Genomic DNA, 25,357 nt, shown 5'->3' with positions numbered 1-25,357 from the left:
AATTCAAGCCCATTACGCTTACAATCCTAAATGGAGTATTCAAACTCAATGAGGCATTTCTGGTTATATATATTTTAAAAAACCTTTCCATGCCTTAAATAATGTCCTATACAACACAGGCAACAGGTCCTTTATTTTAAAATGTTTATTATGAAATGTGAGCAAATGAATTGGTGCATTACAAGCATGGGCTAATCAAAGGGTTTAACACTTTAATGTCGGTGCAGGAAATGTGTCCATTCTGTTTTAAATTTAAAATCTTACTGAGAATGATTTTCAGTTCCCAAGATGCCACCCCTTTTAGCCAGGGGGCCTTTCCCGTCGAGCACGATGCACCGACACCCACTGTACTACCGTGCTTCTCCTGCATGACATATTTTAATGATTCATCTTCATATTGAAACTTTCCTCACGAAACAGTCTACGGGGAAGGAAATCATATATGCAGGGATATGTATTTTGCCAAATATGCCAAACATTGCATTTCTTCATGATGAAAGGGATGAGCAGAGAAGATTACTGGAGATGCAGAAATGTAACAGATTTTTACTTCATTCCAGGCAGTGACCAGTCCTGCAAAACTATGTTATTCTTAATTTTAGTAATGTGAGAACTTCAGAAGAATTCATATACACCTTCATGTAACTGCCATACCTTCCCGTAACTGAAAAGCACTTCCCCAGTGGCTATTACCTGTCGTGTGGCATAGTGAACATTCCACTGTAGACCACAAAGCATGCTAGGCAGTTGTCTGAACTCATCACTGAATTGATCATTTGCTTAAAAAAAGTATTGTAACATGTCAGAGCACAGAAGAAAATTGACTCCAAATACACGGACATTCAAACGAAAAAGGTCAATGGTTATTGGTTTTGAGTTACTCGGGAGTAATGCCACATTCGTAAAGCTTGGCTTAAATTTAATACTTCCCATCAACCTCGTCAAGTGATGTTAACTTGACCACTGCCCATTGCATGGTCACACAGGAGGTAGAAACGCGAAACACCAAGCAGCCAAAGTGATTGCCACTCAGCTATAATGTTCTTTCAGTTGCTTTTCCAATGCTATACGATGACGATGCTCTAGTAAACCTTGTCTAGGTATAAACGCAATGATTTACTCCTGGAAGGTTGCCAACACACTGAGCCACTGCAACCATCAGGCCTTTGGAACCATCATCATATGTCCCCTGGGACAATTGGGCCCAATTAATATCCCCTCTGCGTCTCTCTGGCTCCCGTTTCCTTCTACTTGTGTGCAGCATCGCTAAGCACTCGTTGTAACTTGTCTGTATCACTGCAGGCTTTACCTCATCTCCACAAGTTTGTTTTCACTGCCAGAGATTTCCTTATTTCATGGTATTTTAGTTTGAGGTTTAGAAACTCCTAGAATCCTTCTCAGCAGCCAGGCGATTCAAACCACGAGACTATTAAACCTGAAGGTGGAATCAAGGTCAAGATGTGAACCCTCCAGTGCTGTATTCCAGGATCACGCGGTGATCAGTAATCGCGTAGTTTGACGATACCACAGACAGTTCAAATGGAGGGCTCATCATAGGCAGGGCTCCTAGCAAGCTGTGAACAAAATTATACAGCACTGCTTGGAGCAGCTGTGATGGTTGAGCAACTTAAAACTGTTCTATTTTATGTGCTGGTTTCCTCGAGCCATGCCAGTTTCTTCCCTCATAAAAAAACTCGAAAACAATAATTGGTCATACATCCCAAAGCAGGATCATTCTGAAAAAGGGTCTTGAAAATCTGTGAGGATTTCCTGGATAAATAACAGACAATATTATCACGATTATAAACACATGAACAATTTCAGAAATAATACAACTCGCAACAATGCTCTTAGCTCAAAGATATATTTTTACGGGAAAAAGAAAACAAACGACACCAAGACTATAAACCAAAACAAGATACTAACGATCCATGTAAACAAAGCACAGCCTAAAACACTCGAGTCTATAAATCCTTCTGTCGCCTTGCTCCATCTCATCTTGCTTCTCTCATATCTTACTACTCTGTCCCATCCCCATCTCCCCGCTCCCAATCTCTGCTGGCCCTCTCTGTGCCTCCCTCGCCCTGCGCCCAGTCCACGCTTTCGTTCATTTTCCCTTCTTGCTCCCCTTCACTGGAACGAACTCCCAATGCACATAAAACAATCAACTTCACCGACCTTCTTCCGTTCAACCCTTAATATCCACCTCCTTTCCCTTGCATATCCTAGCGCTACTCCCTGCCCCCACCCCCCAGGTACGACCAGGCCTTCCCCAACCCCCATCACTCACTACCCCTACTGCCTGCCCCCACCCCCAGGTACGACCAGGCCTTCCTCAGCCCCTCCTTAACCACTCCCACCTGTCCTCCTGTCACTACAACTACACCACTTTTAATAACCCCAGTGTTTATCTTAACCACTATCTTAGGTACAATATTATAATTGCTGTAAAGCGCCTTGGATTAAGGCGTTATATAAATCTATGCAAGAGAAGATGCCCTCCAGAGCTCCGAGAGACAAGCCACTGTAACAAACCAACGAGGACATCAACTATACAAGCAGTCATGGTGCTCATCCTGCCACGTGGCACGCACTGTCTACGATCAATCCCATACTGTATTGGATATTGCCCATTTCATTTTACCTTGGAACTCCCGCACTCACATTCAGCAAAGCGCATTGATAAAAACAACACAAGCGACGTACAGTGGGTCACGACGGTTGGTAAACATGCTCCATGTGACAGCAAAGGCCCCGTGGACATTAAACTGAACACGGCTATGTTCACAACTGTGGTGCTCACCAACAACCTCGCAAACGCGAGTTAAGCACTCCGATTACAGCAGCGCCACTCGGCCAGATGACCTGCCCTGACGACCCATGTACTCATCAAAAATATGAATGTGTTTGCGTCATGAGCCCCTCAAACTTGCGTGCTTCATGGGGCCGCTGTGCACGCGCTGCATATTCGCTCTGATGAAGCGAGCGAGGTACCCGTGTGCATTTCCCAAGACGCTGTGCTGCCGTAAACACCTTTAACCTTCGCGTGCAACAATTCACATATCACAGATTAACGAGGAATGTGCTTACATGCATGTTACACAGCGAGCATCACCCAGGTACATGCAAAGCAAGCGGAAAGGCGTAATAGTGGTTTTCCATCATAGAAACACGCAAATGTGTGTATAAGTGTCACTGCGTGTTTGCTATGTGTCAATTGATGTTATTGTTAACAAGATGTTTATCTCAAGAGATTATCCAGGTAAAATATATTAATACAAAAAATACTGAAAATAAGAAGTTAAACTGCCACACACACTTAGCAAGCCACGTCAACTACAAAGAAACTCACTCCATTAGCACTTATGTTAAAATTTATATCATTCAAAACAATCTATGTTTTCTACCTGCAGTTTACCAAACAAATGGCATTATAATGATGGTGTTGGTTCCATGATAATCATATCTGTAACTTCCCAAGACAACAGGAAGCTGTCAATGTCTAAAAACAAGCGCAATGTGCAAGGCTTACCAAAACACACCGACCGTGTCTCTATGAACACGAGCGAAACAATTGATGCCATGCAAGCAGTAACCGATGACATCAAGAGCCAGTGCTGTGTGATAGAAAAACAGACAGATCTGCCAGTTTTCTCCCAAACTTTAGCAATCACTGATCGGGTTCTGGAAAATACTTAACGCCTTCGTCAATGTAACATAAATCCAACTCCAACTGTCACATGCAACCCAGTAACACAAAACGTGACGACAGCGGTGTAACGGCCAAGTGTATAAATGCAGGACACCAGTGACTTTAGGCACCACCACAGCCACACTTTGGTGCAACAGTAGTTCCTAAGGATCCATTCAGGCGGTGAAAGTCTTCCGTAGAGACATGCGTCAGTGTCCAGACTATATTTTAGCATGGTTTTGTAGAAGAGGGCAATTTGCTATGTCAAATCCCAATTAAGTAACTTGAAGGTAATTTGTATGCACTGGAATGTGTGGCCAATACTAGGTAAACTGTATGGGCTTATTTCAGCTATGGGAGAAAAAAGGAGGAAACCCATGCAGAGCAGGGGGAGGCACAAGTGTTACCGCTGTGCCACCCCTCAACTCCCAGCATCACTGCATATCAGCAGCACATGGCATGTAAATCGTTCTTGGGCCTCCCCTTAATAGTCCTTTGTGTATCTGATGAGTGTGGTGAACATCAGCACATAGTGACGGTCACACCACTTCCTCATGTGCAGTACTGGCACCATTGACACTGTTCAAAACGGGGTATCGTTGCATATCTTAAATAAAAGTTTAAATACATTCCTATTACACAGTTGTGAAACAAATACATTTCCGGTATGACTGAAATTGGATTCACAATGTTAAATGCGTAATTCCGATATGATGTAAAATTCCCATTGCACTTATGCATCACATGCACGTGCACAAACAAGCAATCTTCTGACTGGCCATTGACAAGTGCGGAACTTATCCGTGGCACAATCTAAAAGGTAATATATGTTGAGCAATATTGGGCTATTTACTTAATCAAAATGCAACTGTAATCAATCGACATTGGACTGACTATCCAGGTTGTTCACATTACACGTGAGCCTTAAGGCCTAGATACACCGTGCACAGCAATCAATGGGGAGCAATGCTATCAAAGGAAACCACTTTTGACACTTCTGTATCACGACCCTTCCAATGCTCTAAGGCTTGGTGTGTTTGCACCAAAGAAATGTGTGCGTGTGGATATACACTGGTGTCTAAGAGTGTGCGATTGCGTGATTCTACGTATCGTATAATTCATAATAATTTTGTCGTGAGATTATTTCACTATGTGAAAATACACAATCTACAGCAACATAACCAAATGATATCTATAGTTACATGAATTTATAGGATCTATTGTGGTGTAAATCTATAGAATCTACACTTATGGTAATCTACACTGATGTAGCAGTGTGAGTCAGTAGGATTTATAGTGGCTGTGAATTGCAGCACGATACATTCTGTAGTATTTCACCTCAATAAGTTTACGATCGGTTCAGTCAAATCCGACAAAATCCGAATGGACCCCCCATTGATTGCACCAACAATTTAAAGTGTATCTAAGCCCTTGCCCACCTAGGCGCATTACCACATTCCTATAGTACGCCGGCGATGTAAATGCAGGGGATAGAGGGCTGGGGGTGTTGAGCTGGGGTCTAATAGGCGCGATGAAAGGGTGTGATCCAGCACACCACTCACACAAGCCAAGCAGATGGATACAATGCCACTCGAAACGCCTCCCCAAGCCCCGTTCTTTAAGGCTCCTCCAGCCCCTGGGCCCCGGGCTGTGGCCGTCGCATGCGCAGCGTGGCCCCAGCATCCCCGGCGCCATCATCCAACTCGCCAACTTCTTCCTCTGAGCTGGCAGGGTCCCCGTCCTGGACGCCAATGTTCCCATCCTCCGTGTCCGAGGCCTGACTATCGCCGTTATCAACGATTTCATCTCCCTGTCCGCCGAGTTCAACTCTTTCGACCTCATCTTCTGCTTGGCCTTCAAAAGCATTCTCTTCTAGAAAAAAACACACAAAAGTAAAACTGCAGTTTGCCACAAAACCTCAAAGGACACAAAAAAGGCCTTGTGCTGAAGTGTTTGTGAACAAGTACAGTCAGCACAGCCAGCCTAGTGGAGGAGCACCTTTCACAAGCCGCGACACCCCCCCCCCCCCCCAGATAAATCTCACTCGACGCAGCTGGCCAGTAAAGACGACACTATAATCTACAGCCCCAGCCACACCCTGGGGTAACGCACGCTCTCTTTCATTAATTACATAGCGGATTGTCATCATTATTTAGCCCAGAACCAGGTTGGATGCACCTTTTCCTAATTGAGAAATCCCAGAGAAGCTTTCCATTAGCCTCAGCCTCTTGTTTCCCCAACTTAGAACCGGTTATGCCGGTCAATCAGAACCATGAAACAGGTGCCCAACCACTTCGGACTTTTTCATCGGGGTTACTTCTTTATTGAGTGTTTTTTTTCCAGGCCAGGTGCGTTCTGTCTATCCCATTCGTGGGGTCGCCCTACCGGCTGGCCCAGTGGGTTCACCAACACCCTGGCAGGGACCTCGACGTGGCCGACATTGCCACCGACATCCAATTGGATGCTGGGTCCTTGTCGACTTGGCGATTCTGATGATGGGGTGAAACCGAGATATACAACTCCCTTGTGTTCAAGATACGCAACCCTCAACGAATTATATCAATACAACTACACTAACGTTGTGTTAGGTGTTACATGCATTGTGGAGCATATGTAATGCATATGTATACATTTAACAATACAATTGTTATTGAATACTTTCTTGTAGTTAATAAGACTATGACCAAATCGCTAGGTATGCATCAGATCTCAGAAGCCAAGCCGGTAGAGCCTGGATAGCACCTGGATGGACAGTCACCATGCACAACAGGCTGCTGTGGGGCTACGTGGTGAGCAGCAGAGCGCAGTGACATGTATTGTTGTACTGTACCTTCAACGGTCCACCAACATCTACACTCCTCGCCATCACCAACCCGCACAGACCAGCACGGCCAAAACACGCCCACGCCCCAGACGGCGCGAGGAGGCTCTCCAACGAGTGCCCTTCTCTTTTGAGCGACACCACAGCCCCTCAACATTCACTTCACGCCAGATGGCGTACTCTCACAATTCCTTGTGACGGTTGCACAAAAAAAAAACTTGCTACGATGCTAAATTTGACCCACTGGCAGGCTCACTGAAGCTATGCTCTCTCAGCTGGCTTACTCTACTGAATCTTAGAATCAAAATGAATGCTGAGATCTGTAACATTGCACCTTCCTACCGATGTCCAGCCATTTTCAGCTTCCCACTGATTACCTTTCTCGGAGGGCACCAGATGTTTCCGTTTCGGCTGGAATAGGAGGTCAACGAGAAGGATGAACACCTGCAGCCAAGCACGTGCACAGACGCACATACACGATGAGAACAGCCGCCATCTTCAACTCGGCGGTAGTGACGTTGCTACGGATCTTTTTCCAGGCGAGGGGCGCTTTGAGGTCACGTGGAGTTGGGAAGGGTTATGGAATGTCGCAAAAGAGACCAAGATAAATTGAAGATTACTTGTTTAGCTTACAGACCAGTGCTGTTAGCAAGTAGCGATTAGGGTCAGCACGATACACAAAGCAGTGGTTTGGCAGGCACCATGTCTAGCCACCATCATCGACACCCTATTGCTCATGTGTACACACCACCCTAGGCTGTTAATTAAGGCTGAGCTGACCAAGTTGACGCCACAAATTCAGACACTAATTGTTACGTATGTTATTCTCATGGTAGAAGATGGAATCCAAGTCATAGTGGAGCGTGAACCTCTGCACCACTACTCCTCACGGATGCTACCATCGGTCATATTTATATGCCACCCTCCACAGATCAATCCCTACACTGTTACTCCCAGCCTGCAGCACTATAGCACTACATGGGAAGCACCAATTTCAGACCTACTCTACTCACTGATGTGCACACGTATCAATGAAGACACTACAACACGTGCGCATTAATTTTGACATGTAAACTCACTTCATGTGCCACAAGTGCGGTGAATGGGGTGTGAGGTGCATCAGACTCGAACGAGCTGCCCAGTACATGCAGGCAATACTACACGAGTATGGTATCAAATCAAATAACCTCAAACTCAATCTGTGGGCTGTGGAGTACACAGGTGTGGTACGGAGAATGTGAGGGATGTGGTTTGTGTGAGGTGTGCATTAAACAGGTGAGTTGTGTATGGCAAGGGAGAGGATGTGGTGCGTTCCGGCTGTGCCATACACGTGGCGCCAGCGTGTATCCCTCACCAGACCGAGGCACAGGCCCAGCAGCAGCGTTGCCAGACCAAACACCACATAGGAGCCCCACGTGGGGAGGCCCAGCGTCTCCGTCAGCCAGCCGTGCATTTGCTGGACCACACACACACATACACACGCAAAGATAGAATGCGCCGACTTTTTGTCTGGACTGCCAGGCCAAATATTCTTAGCAAGCATCTACTATGGCTGCCATCGTGGGTCAGCACCGTGTACATCCCTTGGTCACCTTTGTCCCCCACTCCACACCAAGCACTCAATTTATGCCGAGTCAAACTAGGCAGGCACATACTCCTCTAAGATACTTATTGCCACTGGTTTGTGTGCGTGGGGCTAGGAATGTAGCAGGATTTAATTGCATTGTGGTACAGAACATGCAAACTCCATGTACCATTACATGCAGCCACAGATTTTCACACCCCAATAAATTACACATTGAATAAGGATTCAAAAAGATCACCTATTTTACTTACAGCACAGAAAAGAATGAGACATAAATATTAACTCAATCTATAACAACTCACTCTTCAGATCATTAAGAGTATATTCATTTGAATTAAATCATAAAACCAAGACAAGGCTGCACGAGACACACACAGAGACAAGGCTGCCAGAGACAGGGCAACAAAGGACGAGAGTACATGAGACAGTGTCAAAGGGAGGCAGAGGGAATAAATAAAAACGAGACAGTTTAACAGAGAGAAAGAACGACTACACCAGAAATACGTTATTATATAAAGGCAAAAGGACACTTAAGTAGACACAAGCCCATATATATATAGACAGAAGGCAGACACAGGAATGAGAGGGACAAGAAGCCTCACCCGAATCCACATGGAGAGCTGGAAGAGCCAGGACATCCCTGTCATCCTAAAGGAGAACCGGGCGGCACTTGCTGGTTACGATACAGCCAATCGATTAGTGCCGAATAAATCGTTTTAAATTCATATCGTTGACGAATTGTATGTAATCAATAAACAGTTATTATTAATTATTTTGAGAGGTCACTTGATGTTCAACTAAATTTTATGTTATAAAGTCCACGTGTCTCCCTACAAATAGGTGAGTGCCTGACTGTGTGAGTAAATGAGCAAGTGAACTAAATTTTATGTTATAAAGTCCACGTGTCTCCCTACAAATAGGTGAGTGCCTGACTGTGTGAGTAAATGAGCAAGTGAATTACTGAACAAACCGAGTCAGTGAGAATACCCGAGTGAGTGAGTGAGCGAGCGAGTGATTAAGCAAGTGAGAGACCGAGTGAGCCAACTGCTGAGTGAGGCCACGTACAGAATGGACGGAGGCGCTTTCCACGCCGACACAGGAGTCACCTGCTCCCACTGGCGCGCCGACACGAAGCGGCTTAAGTCCGCCGCTTTCCTTGGACCTGAGAACTGACGGAACTCTCCATCGCGCACACTGATGTGGCAGGTCCACACGTTTAACACACACACACACATCGATGGGCAGACACAGACATTCATTATTACAAACGCATACACAGCAATTACAAACACAGACACGTACAGAGCCCCACATATACACATTCAACAGGGCAGAATTCGCACTAAGTGGTGATGACACCACTATGATCCTTTTGCAGGCTTTTGGAATTGCAAATCCTCTCTGGCAGGTAATGTGACTGATGCAAGTGTTATGGGCTGAAAAACCAAGGTGACTGAAATATGCATCATCTGCAGTCCCCACTCTGTCAACTTGCTGTGTTTTAGACACTCAACTTGTGCGTACACAATAATTCCCTGTCTGACATCCTAGACTGTTGGGGCACGTGGTATAGGTGAGCACCACTTAGGATTAGCATTGCACACAAGACCGTGGTGTGGCCAGACCTTTGCATACTTAGCTATCATTTGTTTTCAGAACTGATTTGGACCACTCCGCAAAAGTTACTGCACATTTATCGCAACACATTTTAATTAGTTATTTCTTATTTTAATCCATAGAACATTAGAGTATTGTCTCTTAACCAGCAGCACAAACTGTGGCATGCTACAATCCACTGCACCGTGAGCATAATCATCTCACCAAATCTCCCGCCAAATACAAGGAGACTATGCTATGCGTGACACGATTAGGGGAAACCGTTAACTTATCAATATCCTTTCACCACTTGCTCAATAGAATTATCGGACCATCACGATACACGTCTCCTACGCAACCTCAACAGCAGAGATCCATTGATTCCCTTATTTATCACATTATTTACTTATACGATTGCTTTCAAATACATTTTACAAGTAAATACAACTAGTGATAGCCTTCTGGTCACGTGCTCAATAATATAGATTTTTAGGGGTGACGGCTTAATGCCTTGAAGTTTATATCGTGGATTACCAACGCCTATAATCTGCTGCCATATATACATGGTGTGTGTGTGCTATGCACATGGTACACGGTACGTATATTGGGTGTGTGGTGTACATTGTATGAAATGTGGCATATATTGTGCACAATGTGCACGGTGTACATGGCTTGTTGTGCGTACATGGTACATGGTGTGTGTAGTGAAGTGCATGGTGTGTGCATGGCATACACAGCGTGTACAACCACACACACCATTTGGCATGTTTTGCCACTGTGTGTCAACATAGCTATATTCCCATGCCATGTCTGACCACTGAGCTGTCACTTCTGAGAAGGCACGTCTGAGATGTTAGGCTTGAATCCAGGTTTCACTCACCCCATTATTAAATCGGGTTTTCAAGTATAGCGAACTGATGGTGTCATCCTAGTCACCAATGATTACAAAATAAATGATTATGTTAAGGTTGATTTGTCACTTAATTTGGCATCACCCTGCCCTGGGGATAAAATACACTGCAACCTCGTGTGAATCTGAGTGGCTTCAGGAGTAGTTCATCCTGATTAGCAACTATCTATCCATTGCTTAGTGGCCAATATAAATCCGTCTTGAGATTTAGCAAGTCCAGTCCACGCAGATTCAAACAGAAATCCGCGTAAGTGCATAAGTTTGTTGCAAAATGTATGCTCACTGTTTTATTAAAGCCTAGCAATCGTGAACAGTGCACCTAATCAGAGGGTGCAATATATTGCGCAGAGGGGCATCCAGACATAAACGCTCGCATATCTAATTGCATGTAACGTTGGTGACGTGGCTGGATAAAGCCTGCTTCTTATCAGTGAGGAAGCAGAAGGCACTTTGGCTGCCTGTGGCGTGCAACCTAAAGACTCTCCAACACGTGGTCCTCCTCCCCCCAGGCTCCCCATGAGCTCTCACATGGCCCTGACCACCAGCCCAACTCCCCTATCCACCACCCCACTGTAGTCAGCACCTATTTACCTTCTGCTTATGAATGTCAGGCCATTTGAACAGATATATATTTAAAAAACTATGGAGAAGGCATCCCTTGAATAGCTGAAAAATAATATCCCAACTCCATCAGGGGCGACAGGGTGGCGGCGCAGTGGTAACACACATGCCTCGCAGCAAGAAGGGCCTGGGTTCAATTCCCAACTCAGAGTTTGTACGTTCTCCTCCTGTTCTGCATGGGTTTCCTCCAGGTTCTCCCATAGCTAAAACAACATACAACGTAACTGGTATTGGCCAAACATAAAACTTCAGAAAAATTACCTGCAAAACTACGCAATTGGAATTACCGTGAAAACTTGGCAAGACCTTCCTAAAAAAAAATCTTTATACTGACTGAGGCTTTCCCGGGTAAACTAAAATAGCAATAATAATTAACCAGGAGGCCCTCAGAATCAATGCAGCATACGTTTGAGCAGTCAAATCCTGGACTGGTTTTGACTTCTCTGAGCCTCATCAGCATGTGTTGCCAATTATATACATTCTCCTGGATTCTATGATGATATAGGCAAGAGCCTTTCCATATGTTATCATTAAACATATGCAGTCTCTGCTCATTTGGTCAAAATGATTTGGTACAATTTGTATGTATTCTGCTAAACATATGTACTCTACACACACAGCATACTTTAGTCTCCCTGCTCAATTCATTGAGGGCCCCTAAACTAGCAGTGGAAATGTCTCATTCCTTTGGCAGAGGTCAGTCTCGACATTGGACCTCCACAACCAACTTCTCCCAAAGAGGTACTCATATTATTCACCCTCAAAGAATGATAGATCTGACCCCCTAAGCTTAAAATTACCCCCAACTAAATATCAAAACTATATTCTTGTAGGTGTAATTTTATTTACCTACATTTATGTTGTGTGCGTGTGCTCCACTCACTGGTAGATGGTGGGCAGAGACGTGATGAAGAACCGCCCACTTAGACCTGTGCGACAATAACAGCGAGTTAACAGTGTCGTGTGTGTGTGTACATCCATGTGTTTGTTAGTGCACCATACCACTCACGATTGGTGTGGCCAGTACCATACCCAATTGACAATGTTTGTCTCCCAAACTCAAATATCTTATGCTGAGCTGACTTAGGAGAGACCCGAGACAGATTTGGCTAACAATTCCCACTGATGTTGTTCGTGGTCAGGAGTCAAACTTGCATCACTGGAATCGTAGTGTGGCGCATGAACCATGCTCTCCATAACATAACAATTGTACTCGTACAAATACATTTGGAGTGACATCGCGGGATGTCACTTTGCAATGCCGGGCCTAGAGAGGCACGGCGTGCGGTGTAGCGACATCGCGGACACCACGAGGGTGTGGGTGTAGTAGCGGCCAGAGAGGGGCCCGGTGAGCGCTGATTGATAGCGCTGGATGGCACCACGCTTGACGTGCAGTGCCAGCCCTACAGGACAGGGTGTGGGAGTGCCGGCCGTAGGAATGAGGTTATTAAAGGCCATGGCACTCTGGTTGACCCGAGAGGACACGTGACCAGTTAATTCTACAGAGGGGCCCCAAGTAAGGGGCTAGGGGGGGTCACGTGGTTAGCATCCAGATCCTTCCCGAGGATTCTGGAAGGTGGTCGTGGCCCAGGGCGGAGCCGGCCACGCCGCAGATGATCTAAGCCAGAGGGGCCAGCGTTGTTGTTCATCCTGAAAAAACCTTCGTCTACGTCCTACGTCCTACTGAGTCTCCAACACGTGGACCTGGACCCGAGCTGTGGTCCCGGTCCGTAGTAGCGAGTTACGTTGTAATTAGTGTAGTTAGCCTGGTGGTCACCACCATAGGTTGTTATTCTGTTAAGGGGAAGTTACCCCGTGTGGTGGAGTTAAATAAATGTGTTGCTTCCAAGCATACGTCTGCGACTCAGTTGAACTCACTACACATTCACACAAGTATGCACACATAAAAATAAACATGCACATATGCATGAAAATACATTCTCGTGCATGTACACGAGAGTGTACTACAATTATGATCATTATGAATGTTCTCAACTGGGAGGGTTTACTTGGCAGGACCTGCCCCAAACAAGGAAACTGTCGATTCCATGAAAACGCACAACCCCTTCTCTGTCCATGCCACCTCCCCCTGGGGAGCACTGCATGCTCTCCGCGCAACAACTCACAACAATGTTCACACAAACAGCGCAGGGTATGGCAACATGGTCCGAGTCATCCTTTTAGAAGAGCTGTTTAGCTCAATGGGCCTTACCAGTTGAAATAAAATCTGAGTAAGCACAGAGTGTTTTAGCAGGGAATAACTGGGGACACCAAATCTGTAAGTGCCTGAGGATGAGACTTACGTATGTGAGTGGTGGAATGATTTAGGATCCCAAATGCAAGGCCTGAGATTCAGTGAGGATATCCTGAATAATTATGTTATATAAATTAAATCATAATAATGTTGTTTCATATATTACCTGTTCAGGATGCTCCTGGTCACAATGGACTCTTAACTGGTAACACAGTCATGCCACCTACGTGTGGCATTATTAAGGAGAACTCTTCCCTTAAGCTGATTGTTCATACTTTTTTTATTCTATACATTTGTAGTACATTACTATATGGTAAAAAAGTATAATGTTAGTTTCTCTCTAAAATAAGCTTTCAAACTCCAGCTCAGGTGGGTTCTAATTTGTATATTAAAAATCAATACGTTGTTGAGGTTTAATTGTGTTACATATGGGGGGAAACAGAGAGATCGGAGAAGACCCACACACGTACAAAGGGAATACTCTTCCACAGCACATTACTGCCAGGACGGACTGGTCCCACTTACATCACCATGACTATCACGACATTTGTCACTGTGTAATCCACCAACCCGACCATCAGACTCAGGAATGGAGGCATAAATAATTTTTTTATTTTGACATTGATATTGAAATGAAATTCCTCAGCAACTCAAAGTGCTCCTCATCACATCTCATCTTAAAACAATGGAAGGTGACTCCCGGTGGCAGCAATCCTGGTAAACGAGACGCAACACCCAACAACAAAAACATCAACGTCGGCGGCGTTTGTCACGGCTCGTGATGCACAAAGTGTGTCGGGGGGGGGGGTCTCACCTGGCTCGCGGGTCACGTCCACAGAGGCCGTGTTAATGCCCAGCTCCTTGCTCTTCTGTGCAAACTTGTGCCACTCGGACTGCAGTTGCCGGCAGGCGGGGCACCATGGGGCGTAGCTGTGGAGGTGCAGGGTCAAGGAGGGCAGCGTATACAGGTTGAGCCATTTGTCATTGTGGGAAAGCCACAGGGCCAATATCATCTCCACTGCCTGCCAATGGCCTCCTCTCTTCTGTCATCAAAAATACATTGGCAACCTTCTCTTGCGTTGCACGAGTCTTCCCCATGGTCTACTTCATTTTAAACATTACATTTTCAACTCCGGTGTTGCCCACTTCTATACAGCATCTTGGGATGCAGTCACTTTATACACTTTAAAACGAAAATTGTACTGTATTGTAAAAGTCGAGTCAAGTTCATCTTCCTTTCATTAATAGTTGTTTTACTGAGATCACCGTTACTAAGCAGAGGCTCTAAGTCATGATAAAAAGCAGCCAACATACAGCTCAAGTAAGGGGAGTAGCAGGTGAGAGAGAAGAAGCTTCGCGGATCGAATCAGGTTAAAGGAGGTTGGAAAAACGGGAATTATAAAGCCGAGCGATGAGAGGAAATATGCCATCCTGCATGCAGCGAGGCAGTTGCAGGACGTGTGGAATGGGAAGAGTCAAAGCGGTGATAAACTGCGGTTGCAGGTTACGAGTAGCAGCGCTGTACACGTGAACACTCCACATCAGCAACACGAGCAAGACACATGCCCCTGGGACGTGCACAAACCCCACTAGGCATGCTGCCACACGTGAACCGTAGACGCACGGCCACGGAGTGCGCACACACAATGTGCACACTCGGGGAGTGTACACATCACAGTAGTGTCAATAAGGCCATCCACTAGGGACGTGCACTTGACACATTAGTACTGTAGTGCCAATTTGACAGCGTGTGTGTAGGTGTGCGATGCGCATTAACACGACAGTTCCAACATCCAAAGTACGCCCGCGATCAGTGTCCCCCAACATCCACGCAGCGTCACTCAACACAAATAACACGACGGGGGGTCACAACAACAACTCCGTGGGGCTCTTCTCAGTTCACACTTGGACCACCACCACCACCGTCATTGGTCCCCTCCAGGAAGCTGGGCCACTTATTCGCCAGTCGGTGGCGGCCAGCTTCTTGTCCAGCCGAGCGCACACGTAAACACACTCCTGCAGAACACTGCGTGTGCTGTGTACAGCACAAGCACGCACACTGTATATATATACACATACTCGCACGCACACACGTGCGGTACACACTGCAAGCACAACGATGTAGCAGTACAAGATGTGCAAGTGCATAGCACGCACTTTCAAGCGTTGCAGTGCCCACTTGTATGTGCAGCACACTCCACAGTGTATACTAGACAGTACACACTCTAAGTCTGCATGACTGAATACACTGCAATTTACGGCAGTGTATGGGTGGCGGTGGCTTGGGAAACCCTCATCCAGCAGTGGCCTGATGGCTGCTGCTGATGACAGAATACACAGCGCACGCATTCAGATGGCAGTGCGCACTGTGCAGTACACACAGTACGCACTGTGCAGTACACACAGTACGCACTGTGCAGTACACACAGTACGCACTGTGCAGTACACACTGTGCAGTACACACTGTGCAGTACGCACAGTACGCACTTTGCAGTACACACCGTACGCACTGTGCAGTACACACCGAACACACTGTACGCACTGTGCAGTACACACAGTACACACTGTGCCGTACACACTGCACGCACTGTGCAGTACACACATAAGTACACACTGTACAGCACACACAGTGCACACTGTGCAGTACACACCGAACACACTGTACGCACTGTGCAGTACACACAGTACGCACTGTGCAGTACACACGGTACACACTGTACGCACTGCAGTACACACAGTACACACTGTACGCACTGTGTAGTACACACAGTACACACTGCACGCACTGTGCAGTACACACATAAGTACACACTGTACAGCACACACAGTGCACACTGTGCAGTACACACTGTGCAGTGCACACTGTGCAGTACACACTGTGCAATGCACACAGTACACACTGTGCACACAGTACACACAGTACACTGTGTACGCGGCCGTTGGCGCCAATTTTCGCACTGTACCCAGAGGCGGCAGTGGCGCTTAAAAACAAATATCGAGACGAGTCGAGTGTACAGTACAGTGTGTACACAGTGTACAGTACACAGTGTGTACAGTACACAGTGTGTACAGTACACAGTGTGTACAGTACACACCGTGTGTTTGTAAAGCGGCGAGCAACAAACAGCACTCTCGAAATCTCCGTTTCGTTTGACCGAGCGAGAAGAACTCGCGGGGCCAGCGTCAGTCGCTTTGCCAGTCAGCAGTCGCAGGGAGATCGATTGTTCGGTATAATCGGAACTGAGCAACGATCAATGATGAAACAGATCAAGAGCCGAGACGTTTGTTGCATCGTATGTCAGCCGGTACACGAACAACATCGTCTTGTTGCACGTCTTGCTGACATCGTCTATGACGAGAGCTGGGGGTGAAGTCATCCAGCAGTGGATCGATTGCAGCTGGTGACGATTCGCAGCGAACGTGTTAAACTCGCACCCAGCGCAGTGCACGTGGACCCTGTGACACCTCCAGTGAGCGCGGTTAGCTACGTACGGTGCGAAAGAAGGCCAACATACAGGAGCACATACTGTACATACTCCAGCAAGGCGTTCGCCTTGTGCAGTGTGCGATGCCGTGAACATTCTTACATCTTACTACTCTATTACATCTTACATTCTTACTACTCTGCGTGCCACGAGGCACAGACACGGATTACAATGCAGCGATATGTACTGGTGCACAGGGTAGAGAACACATCTACAAGACATATATAATGACACATCTACAAGATATATATAATGACACATCTACAAGATATATAGTGACACGTCTACAAGTTATATAGATTAACACGTCTACAAGTTATAGAGTGCCGCATGGTCAGTGCACCACTACAGCGCATTGCGTATCCGCAGTCTCCCCTAGGTCGACTCAGACTTAAATGTGCATGTTGTGTAAACATCGACGCTGGGGGTGTGGGTGGGTCGTGGTTCTGCCCACGGCACCCGCTGGCTTCACGCGTGGTGAGTGTATGGCCGACACGTGTGGCGATGTGAGCAGCAGGCATGAGGGTCCAGCGTCCTCCAGCACACAGCGCGCCATGTGCGGGTGTCCCCGCGAGGACGGGGCACGGACCCCGCCCCGCGACAAGCGGCGATCGCTCCACGTGGACTCACAACTCGAGCATCCACTCGCCCTGCAGCACGTCCCGCCAGCTGTCTCGACTCAGCGCCGTCTCCTCCTCCTCCTTCTCCTCCTCCGCCGCCGCGTGGCCGAGCAGCGGCAGCAGCAGCAACAACAACAGGGTCGAGAAGACGGCGAACATCTTGAGCGTCAACATCTTGAGGCGTCGTCAACGTCTGGAGCGCGTCTCGCGCTGTCACCTCTCGGCGGACTCGGGGCGGCGATGGACGCGAAGCCGCCGACGGTGACGCCGCTGACGCCGCCCGCGCCGAGAGGCCGCGCCCCGCAGCGCCGCCCGACCCCGCCCCGAACTTCACCGACACCGCCCCCATAAATAATCCCCTAAATAATCCCCCAAATAACCCCCTAAATAATCCCCTAAATAATCCCCCAAATAACCCCCCAAATAACCACTAAATAATCCCCCAACTAACCCCCAAAATAACCCCAAAATAATCCCCTAAATAATCCCCTAAATAACCCCCCAAATAACCCCCAAAATAACCCCAAAATAATCCCCTAAATAATCCCCAAAATAACCCCCAAAATAACCCCAAAATAATGCCCTAAATAATCCCAAATAATCCCCAAAATAATCCCATAAATAACCCCCTAAATAACCCCAAAAGAATCCCCTAAATAACCCCAAAAATAATCCCCTAAATAACCCCAAAATAATCCCCTAAATAACCCCCAAATAAATCCCTAAATAACCCCAAAAGAATCCCCAAAAGAATCCCCTAAATAATCCCCAAAATAACCCCCAAAATAACCCCAAAATACTCCCCTAAATAACCCCAAAATAATCCCCTAAATAACCCCAAAATAATCCCCTAAATAACCCCCAAAATAATCCCCTAAATAATCCCCTAAATAACCCCCAAAATAATCCCCCAAATAATCCCCTAAATAATCCCCAAAGTAATCCCCCAAATAACCCCAAAATAATCCCCTAAATAACCCCCTAAATACCTCCCAAAATAATCCCCCAAATAACCCCCTAAATAATCCCCTAAATAACCCCCTAAATAACCCCGCGATCTCCTCTGCGAGCCGTGGAAGCTGCACTGCCGTGGTGCGGGAGGCCTCATCGGAACCCAACGCTCACAACGCTCACAATCGTCACGCGGCGGCGGCCTTCAACAGACACCGCGCGGTCGGCGACCTTTGCGGGCAAAGTGCCTCGACACGGCACGGGGAGGCGAGAGGGGTACGAGTGGATACGAGTGGGAGACATCGCTTCATTATGCACCTGGGGGGCTCCATAACGCAAACAGCTTTCTGCATCCACCCCGAGGCCACCACCACGCTCCCGGTGGGGCCGGGGGGGGCAGGGGGGCCCCCAGCATCAGAGCGCCCCCCCCCCAAGGCGCCCCCCCCCCCAAGGCGCCCCCCCCAAGACGCCCCCCCCCCCCAAGACGCCCCCCCCCCCAAGACGCCCCCCCCCCCAAGACACCCCCCCCCCCAAGGCGCCCCCCCCCCCCCAAGACGCCGCGTGGCTCGCGATGGGGAAACGGCGTCGATTCAGGTCGGGGGACCTGGTCACCTGGCAACAGTTTAAAGAAGATTTGAAGCTTTCGTGACTGCAGGGATCCATTCTCTTTGGTTATTTCGGTAAAGTCACGTGGGTAGAAACATATATCGATCTTCCACCTGAAGACGATTGCTTGTGTGGCGATCGAAACGTCGTGATTTTTTTTTCTAACTACGTGGCTTTAAATTTCGATTTAAAGCTTTCGTGACTGCAGGGATTCACTTTTCTTGGTTCTTTCGGTAAAGTCACGTAGAAGGGAAATAAAATAATACAAATAAAACGAAAAAAAATGCACGTTTCGATTGCAACACAAGCAATAATAATCAGGTGTGAAAACTACAGCAAGGAAATGTTAGCCGAAGTGGGAGAGATGCTGTGGTAAGGGGTTATTTCCCTTCTACGTGACTTTACCTAAAGAACCAAAGAGTTTAGTTTAAGGAGGTATCGCCAATGTCGGGGAGCGGGTCGGGGTTTGAGTGTCTCTGCACGCGAGGGCCTCACCCGTCACCGGTGGATCGACGGGCGGCCTCGAGGTGGCCGATCGCACCAAGCCGCTCTCACCCGCGGGGGGCGGAGCCTCCCGTCGCGGTCACCCCGAGCGCCAAAGTCACTTTGTGTCTAAGACCCCCCCCCCGCTGACCGGGCCGAGAGACGCTGCTGGAGGCAGTCGCCCCCCAACGACGGCAGAGGGCAGCAGAGGGCAGCAAGTGCAGCAGCAGCAGAGGGGGGCAGCAGCAGCAGAGGGCAGCAGCAAGCAGCAGAGGGGGGGCAGCAGAGGGCAGCAAGTGCAGCAGCAGCAGAGGGCAGCAGCAGAGCGCCGCAAGTGCAGCAGCAGCAGAGGGCAGCAGCAGAGGGCAGCAAGTGCAGCAGCAGCAGATGGCAGCAGCAGATGGCAGCAGCAGCAGAGGGCAGCAAGTGCAGCAGCAGAGGGCAGCAGCAGAGGGCAGCAAGTGCAGCAGCAGCAGAGGGCAGCAGCAGCAGAGGGGGGCAGCAGAGGACAGCAAGTGCAGCAGCAGCAGAGGGCAGCAGCAGAGGGGGGCAGCAGAGGGCAGCAAGTGCAGCAGCAGCAGCAGCCGGCACAGCGGGGAGCTCCGATGGCGCCTCTCGCCAGCCTCTCGCCAGGCAGTCAGCTCATTACAATTGGCTCTGCCCCGTGACCTCCTCCTGCCAGCAGCGAGCCTTACACATTCCACGTGGCCTCTAAAGTGCACTTAGCCTGGCACAAGCGGCGTGGTGACGTTGCCACGCCGCTTAGTGGCGAACCGCGGTCGTTGTTGCCGATGTGCGTCGTGAACTCCTCTCGGGGTTCGGCGGTGGCGCCATCTCGTGGACCGCGCCCGTCGTGACCGAGCTCGTGTGGACCTCTTCACGCAGTGCCAATCTATTGGGTTGCTTTTGGTTTCGTGGGCGATGCCTCGTGTTGGGGTTATTAATTATTACTAGGGATTGGGTGGAAGTTGCTTGAGGTTCTCTCGTGCAGAATCACCGAGAGCAGTGTCCTCCATTACAAGGCCCGTGTGCCACTGGGAGCTAATTAGTTCGGCCCCCGACAATACACAAACGTGAAAACACCTCGTCATCATGTTGTCAAACCCGATGGTTTCCAACGTGTGCGGCCCTCACACTGATGTCGTATCGGCGAATGTGGCCCCTCTGAATATTAATGAAGAACACGGATCGAGAGCCACAGGAGCAAGTGGAGTATTGCACCACGCGACTTGTGCTGTGAAGACGGCCATTGTCCCAAGAATCCTCCACAATAACCATGAGCGTCTGCGTGTAGAATGTTTTATTCTTGACATGGAGGGATCGATTCATGGAGGCGACGTAGTCTGCTCACTTATTTAGCGCTACTGGTATGCAACGAATTGCTATATGAAAGTGACAACCGATTATATCAGCGACAACCATAAAGAATAACGTTACAGCAATTCATGTTTTATTTATGTGTATATGTAGAACATCCGATTATCAATCAGCACCATCGTCTCAATCTTCCACATCCCATCATCTGCCAATTTGTCACCATAATTGTCGAGTGGTTTCATCGCAGGAAAAGCACGCACATGGACTGCAAAGAGCTCCCTCGAACGCAGGTGTTGGCTGGAGCAGACTTGATTAATTTTATCCGAATTAAAGACAACCAAATACACTCACTGCAGCAGCTCTCCTCGTATAACTACACCCCACTCAGTGCGTTTCGTGCCGCATGACTAAACGAAGAGACTTTAATGTGTTATGACTGAAGCGTAAAACCGTAACATTGATTTTTCTACCAACGCGACTTTACCGAAAGAACCAAAGAGTATGGATTCCTGCAGTCACGAAAGCTTCAAATCAACATTGAGCACGTCACTGCAGCGCTGTGCTGAAGCCAGAACATAAATGTCAAGTTTAATTCTCAGTAACCGATCATTAAACTCATGTCGGAGAACCATGGGCATACATGCAGAGCCTCAGTTTATATAAAACGTAGCAAGTTGTGTTTAACCGACAGCAGAGAGAAGGGACACGCAAACAGGGGGGCAAAGCATCTTCCCCAAACTTTACTAGAGCTGTCCAACCAACCAGGAACCATCATTAGCCCTTCCACTGGCCCCAACTCAAGCCCCTAACACAAACTCCAACTTTTCTAGGACCGCTTTTTGCTGTTGGCGTTTAAAACATCCGTTGTTTGATAGTAGACCGCATGTTTGAGTATTTGCCCTGCATGCCCAGATTTGAACGGCATATGTTAGGGTTCAAATATTTATCCCTAAGCGACCCCTACCATTTATTTTCTGACTACACTATAGCTCTTTTTAAGACGGCAAAGATAGCGGGTAGTTTAACGATTTACCCTGTGTGTGTATGTATTGTATGTTTCATACATAGTGTGGGTGTTGCGGTTGCCACCTTTTCCATTGTAGAACAACCCGGACAGATGCAAATTCCAGGACTGTCCTAGTCAAACCCAGACAGGTGGCAAAACCCTCGTGGGTGTGCATGGGAATATACATACGTGCCACATTTGGGATAATCTAAACCGGAGGGCTCCTTCAACGGACGGGTTTCGCCTGCTCATTCCTTGTGGGCGCAATATTACAACAACGTGGTGCTGAGTGCAGTAGAGATTTGGTGGGAACTGACACGTAAACCCTGAGATTCACCCTGTAAAACTGCATATGTAACTCTATCACACATGTATATTTTAAACCACAATACTCCCAACAATGATTCTAATACAATGACATTTTCCCTATACACCGAGATCATATCACTCTCGCACACACACAGAGACCCCTAATATCTAGGACCTTACCACATCTATACTGCACCATCACGGCCACATGGCCTTCATTTGTCATTCTCAATGTATTACCATGAAGGTGTTGAAGCTGCACATATATAAAGATCAGCTGTTAAGGCTTCCTTGTGAAAGACCTGTGTTTCAATGAATTCTTCCCTGGTCAAAAACATGTACATGCTGCAACGCACATGGTTCAACCGTGTTAAATCAACAAGGGCTTGTGACACAACCGAGTTTCCTGAAGCTCGGTCGTGTGATACATACACGAGGTGGTTTCCCAATGAATCAGCACTTCACCACTACCGATGACCCCACGATGATATTTACAAGGGAGGGTGGGGATTAAGGCCCGATTGACTGTTTCCTTATAGGATGTTTTTCTTAATCGGTATCTTGGTAACCAGAACTTACAAGGCATTTCTTATACCTGATGATTCGACACAGAAAGACCCATGTGCGGCATATAACGTACAATGTTGTCTCAAAACTTTTTTTTAGGATGCTCTAGCATTGGGTTTTGTTCCTGCAGAAAACCCACATATGCAAGACTATAATGTTCACACAAATAGGTCATGAACACGCTTACTCTACTGCCATATCACATCCCACCTCACTACCGAGCACGCTGAGAGACAAATGTCTGCGATCCATCGACGCAGCTGCCAGTGGGCTGGGTTACATCCAACGGCCCGTGTGGTTGAGTAAGGTCAAACAGCCCGCATGGACCAGACTACGGCACGGGCAGTTATTCATCCATGAGTGGATTGATAATGGGCTGTGATATTTACAAAGTATCGTGTTGCATACATTATTCATTTATAATATGCACACACATAGTATGCAGCACAATACTTGATATATATGTTTACACAGTATCCATTCACTGCATTTCAAACAGGGAGCATGACCATTGAAACATTCATGGTCCTACTCTTTGGGTCAGGAAAAGACGACCGCTTGTGTTGCGATCGAAACGTCGTAGTTTTTGTTTTTTGTTATTTTCTTTGAACCTATCTACGTGACTTTACCGAAAGACCCAAAGAATATGAATTCCTGCCGTCACGAAAGCTTTACGTCAAGATGCATGGTCCTAACAAGGAAGACCCAGGGTACACACAAGCTAGCACTTACTGCATATATATAGAACAGGCCTGGGTACAACTATTGATATCATATTCCTATGTTGATTGCATTGGGTGGGTCTAGCTCCGCTGGAGGCACCAAGGCGCTCTCCACAGTTCTCAACGCCACCTAGGGTAGCGAGTGCACCTCACTTCTCTTCTGACCACCCCTGCGTTGTTGGCGAGCGCCTATTAAGGTCGGGATGGCACATGGTGGATTAGATCGATCGTGTGACTAGAACCACACTTTATTGTCTCCCAAGAACAAATGTTGAGCACACCAGACAGTCGTTTTAGGCCGAGTTGATCTGAGGAGAGCTCGGGCAAACGTTAAGTGGGGCAATTAGGAGTGTAAATCGTGAATCACTGGATTTCCAATTGGAAGAGGACAGTGTAGAATAATACATTGTCATGCTGTACCAAACTTCTATGCTCATGTCTATGCCCGCCTTTGTCAACCCACACTGTCCAGCATGATGAAATATGCTGTGTGCTGAGGAAAGGCTCTCATTTAGCATTGCATTGACAAATGGGCTGTACACACATATAATATATATTATAATATATTATAGGTCCTTGTTCTTATTTACTGCATCAAACATTTATTTTGTACAGCCTGGAGAGCACCCACAGCCATGACTACGAGCAAGACCCCCACTATTGAGTGACTCTCAGCAAGTTCAATCAAACTAGACTCGATTTGATTTCTTGTCAGGCACAACATCAGAGAAGAAGTGGGGTCTTTGATACTGCCCACATCTCCCATACGTGGGCTTAGCTCCCACAAAAGCGCCCCGTTTGGAGGTCTGGTCAACACCTCCGGCAGCTGCATTCACAATGAACGCTTCTTCTCACACAGCACTGTCAGCCAGTCTGGTCAAAGCAGGGCCGGCCCGAGGCATAAGCGAACTAAGCGGCTGCTTGGGGCCCCCTGGCCACCAGGGGGCCCCCGAATCGTTTTTTTTTTTTTTTTTTTTTTTTTTTTTTTTTTTTTACAATTAAATAACTTAAACAAGTGATATAAATGAATTAATGAATGAATGAATAAATGATGGTGGGAGGGGGGCCCCCAAATCAAATTCTGCTTAGGGCCCCCAAGAGGCTCGGGCCGGCACTGGGTCAAAGCGTCGCCCTCACAAACAGCACCGTTGGGGGCAGTGCTCATATGCATTGGTGACTCCGAGCCCTAGTAGAAACTGCACATTCCCATGGCGGGGGCCAATCTCTTTTCAAAGGATAATCGCCGTTATTTCGGCACACGCAAACGCCCATAGAAACGACTCGGGGTGTGTACGCCAGCGGGTGTGGCTGCGGGGTGCTGCCTGCATGCAGGGAGTCCGCTCCACAACGGCAGCGTGCAGCAGGGAGTGCTTGCATTGGCGTCGTCAAGCAGGGAATGCAGGAACCTTTTGCAGCCACTGTTTTTTGTTCCTCTCCATGCAACGCCGCGCGCATCATTCATCACAGGTTGTGTGCGCGCGTGTGCGTGTGCGAAAGGCGGCGACGGGTGGGGGTGCCCTGTGCATCTCATGCCGGGCATTAGGGATTCCCTGGGCCTCCTCGAACTCCCGCACGGTGCCACGCGGGGCATTCCACAGGAGGCGCCCCGCGCCGCGCACTCCTTGCCGGCGTCTCATGCGAGGTGCCCGGAGCGCTCGCGTTTCGCCAGCGAGTTCGACCGGGGCTCAGCTGAGACGCCACTGCATGACGCTGCAGTCCTTGCCACCCGTGGAGAGCAGCAGGGAGTCGTCCCTCGTGAACAGCACGTTGGTCACGTGGCTGCTGTGGCCTCCGTAGACGTGGCTCGGAGCCT

The 25,357-nt window shown here is 47.8% G+C and overlaps 2 protein-coding genes across 8 annotated transcripts in view; both read right to left on the bottom strand.

Moving 5' to 3' along the window:
• Positions 1-130: 130 nt before the first annotated feature.
• On the bottom strand, positions 131-17,860 carry LOC144720137 (thioredoxin-related transmembrane protein 1-like). Its single transcript, XM_078596643.1, has 8 exons — positions 17,594-17,860; positions 14,293-14,408; positions 12,108-12,153; positions 9,163-9,291; positions 8,700-8,745; positions 7,867-7,968; positions 6,890-6,956; positions 131-5,563 (listed from the first exon to the last, which is right to left on the bottom strand). The coding sequence occupies exons 1-8, from the start codon at positions 17,755-17,757 to the stop codon at positions 5,310-5,312; spliced, it is 924 nt and encodes a 307-aa protein (XP_078452769.1). The 5' UTR covers positions 17,758-17,860; the 3' UTR covers positions 131-5,309.
• Positions 17,861-21,051: 3,191 nt separating this feature from the next.
• LOC144720134 (echinoderm microtubule-associated protein-like 1) overlaps positions 21,052-25,357 on the bottom strand; it is a 75,533-nt gene continuing 71,227 nt past the window's right edge. For all 7 annotated transcript variants that reach the window (XM_078596637.1, XM_078596636.1, XM_078596635.1 and 4 more), the window contains 2 exons: positions 24,660-25,355; positions 21,052-24,417 (listed from right to left, as the gene is read on the bottom strand). In XM_078596637.1, the coding sequence (XP_078452763.1) occupies positions 25,230-25,355 (126 nt within the window). In that variant the 3' untranslated portion in view covers positions 21,052-24,417; positions 24,660-25,229. The remainder of the gene's footprint in view (positions 24,418-24,659; positions 25,356-25,357) is intronic.

Source organism: Lampetra planeri, chromosome 7, assembly GCF_965212315.1.
Source record: "Lampetra planeri chromosome 7, kcLamPlan1.2.h2, whole genome shotgun sequence".
Lineage (NCBI taxonomy): Eukaryota > Metazoa > Chordata > Hyperoartia > Petromyzontiformes > Petromyzontidae > Lampetra > Lampetra planeri.
Note: the sequence above shows the minus strand (reverse complement) of the source record. Positions and strands in the feature narration are given on the sequence as shown.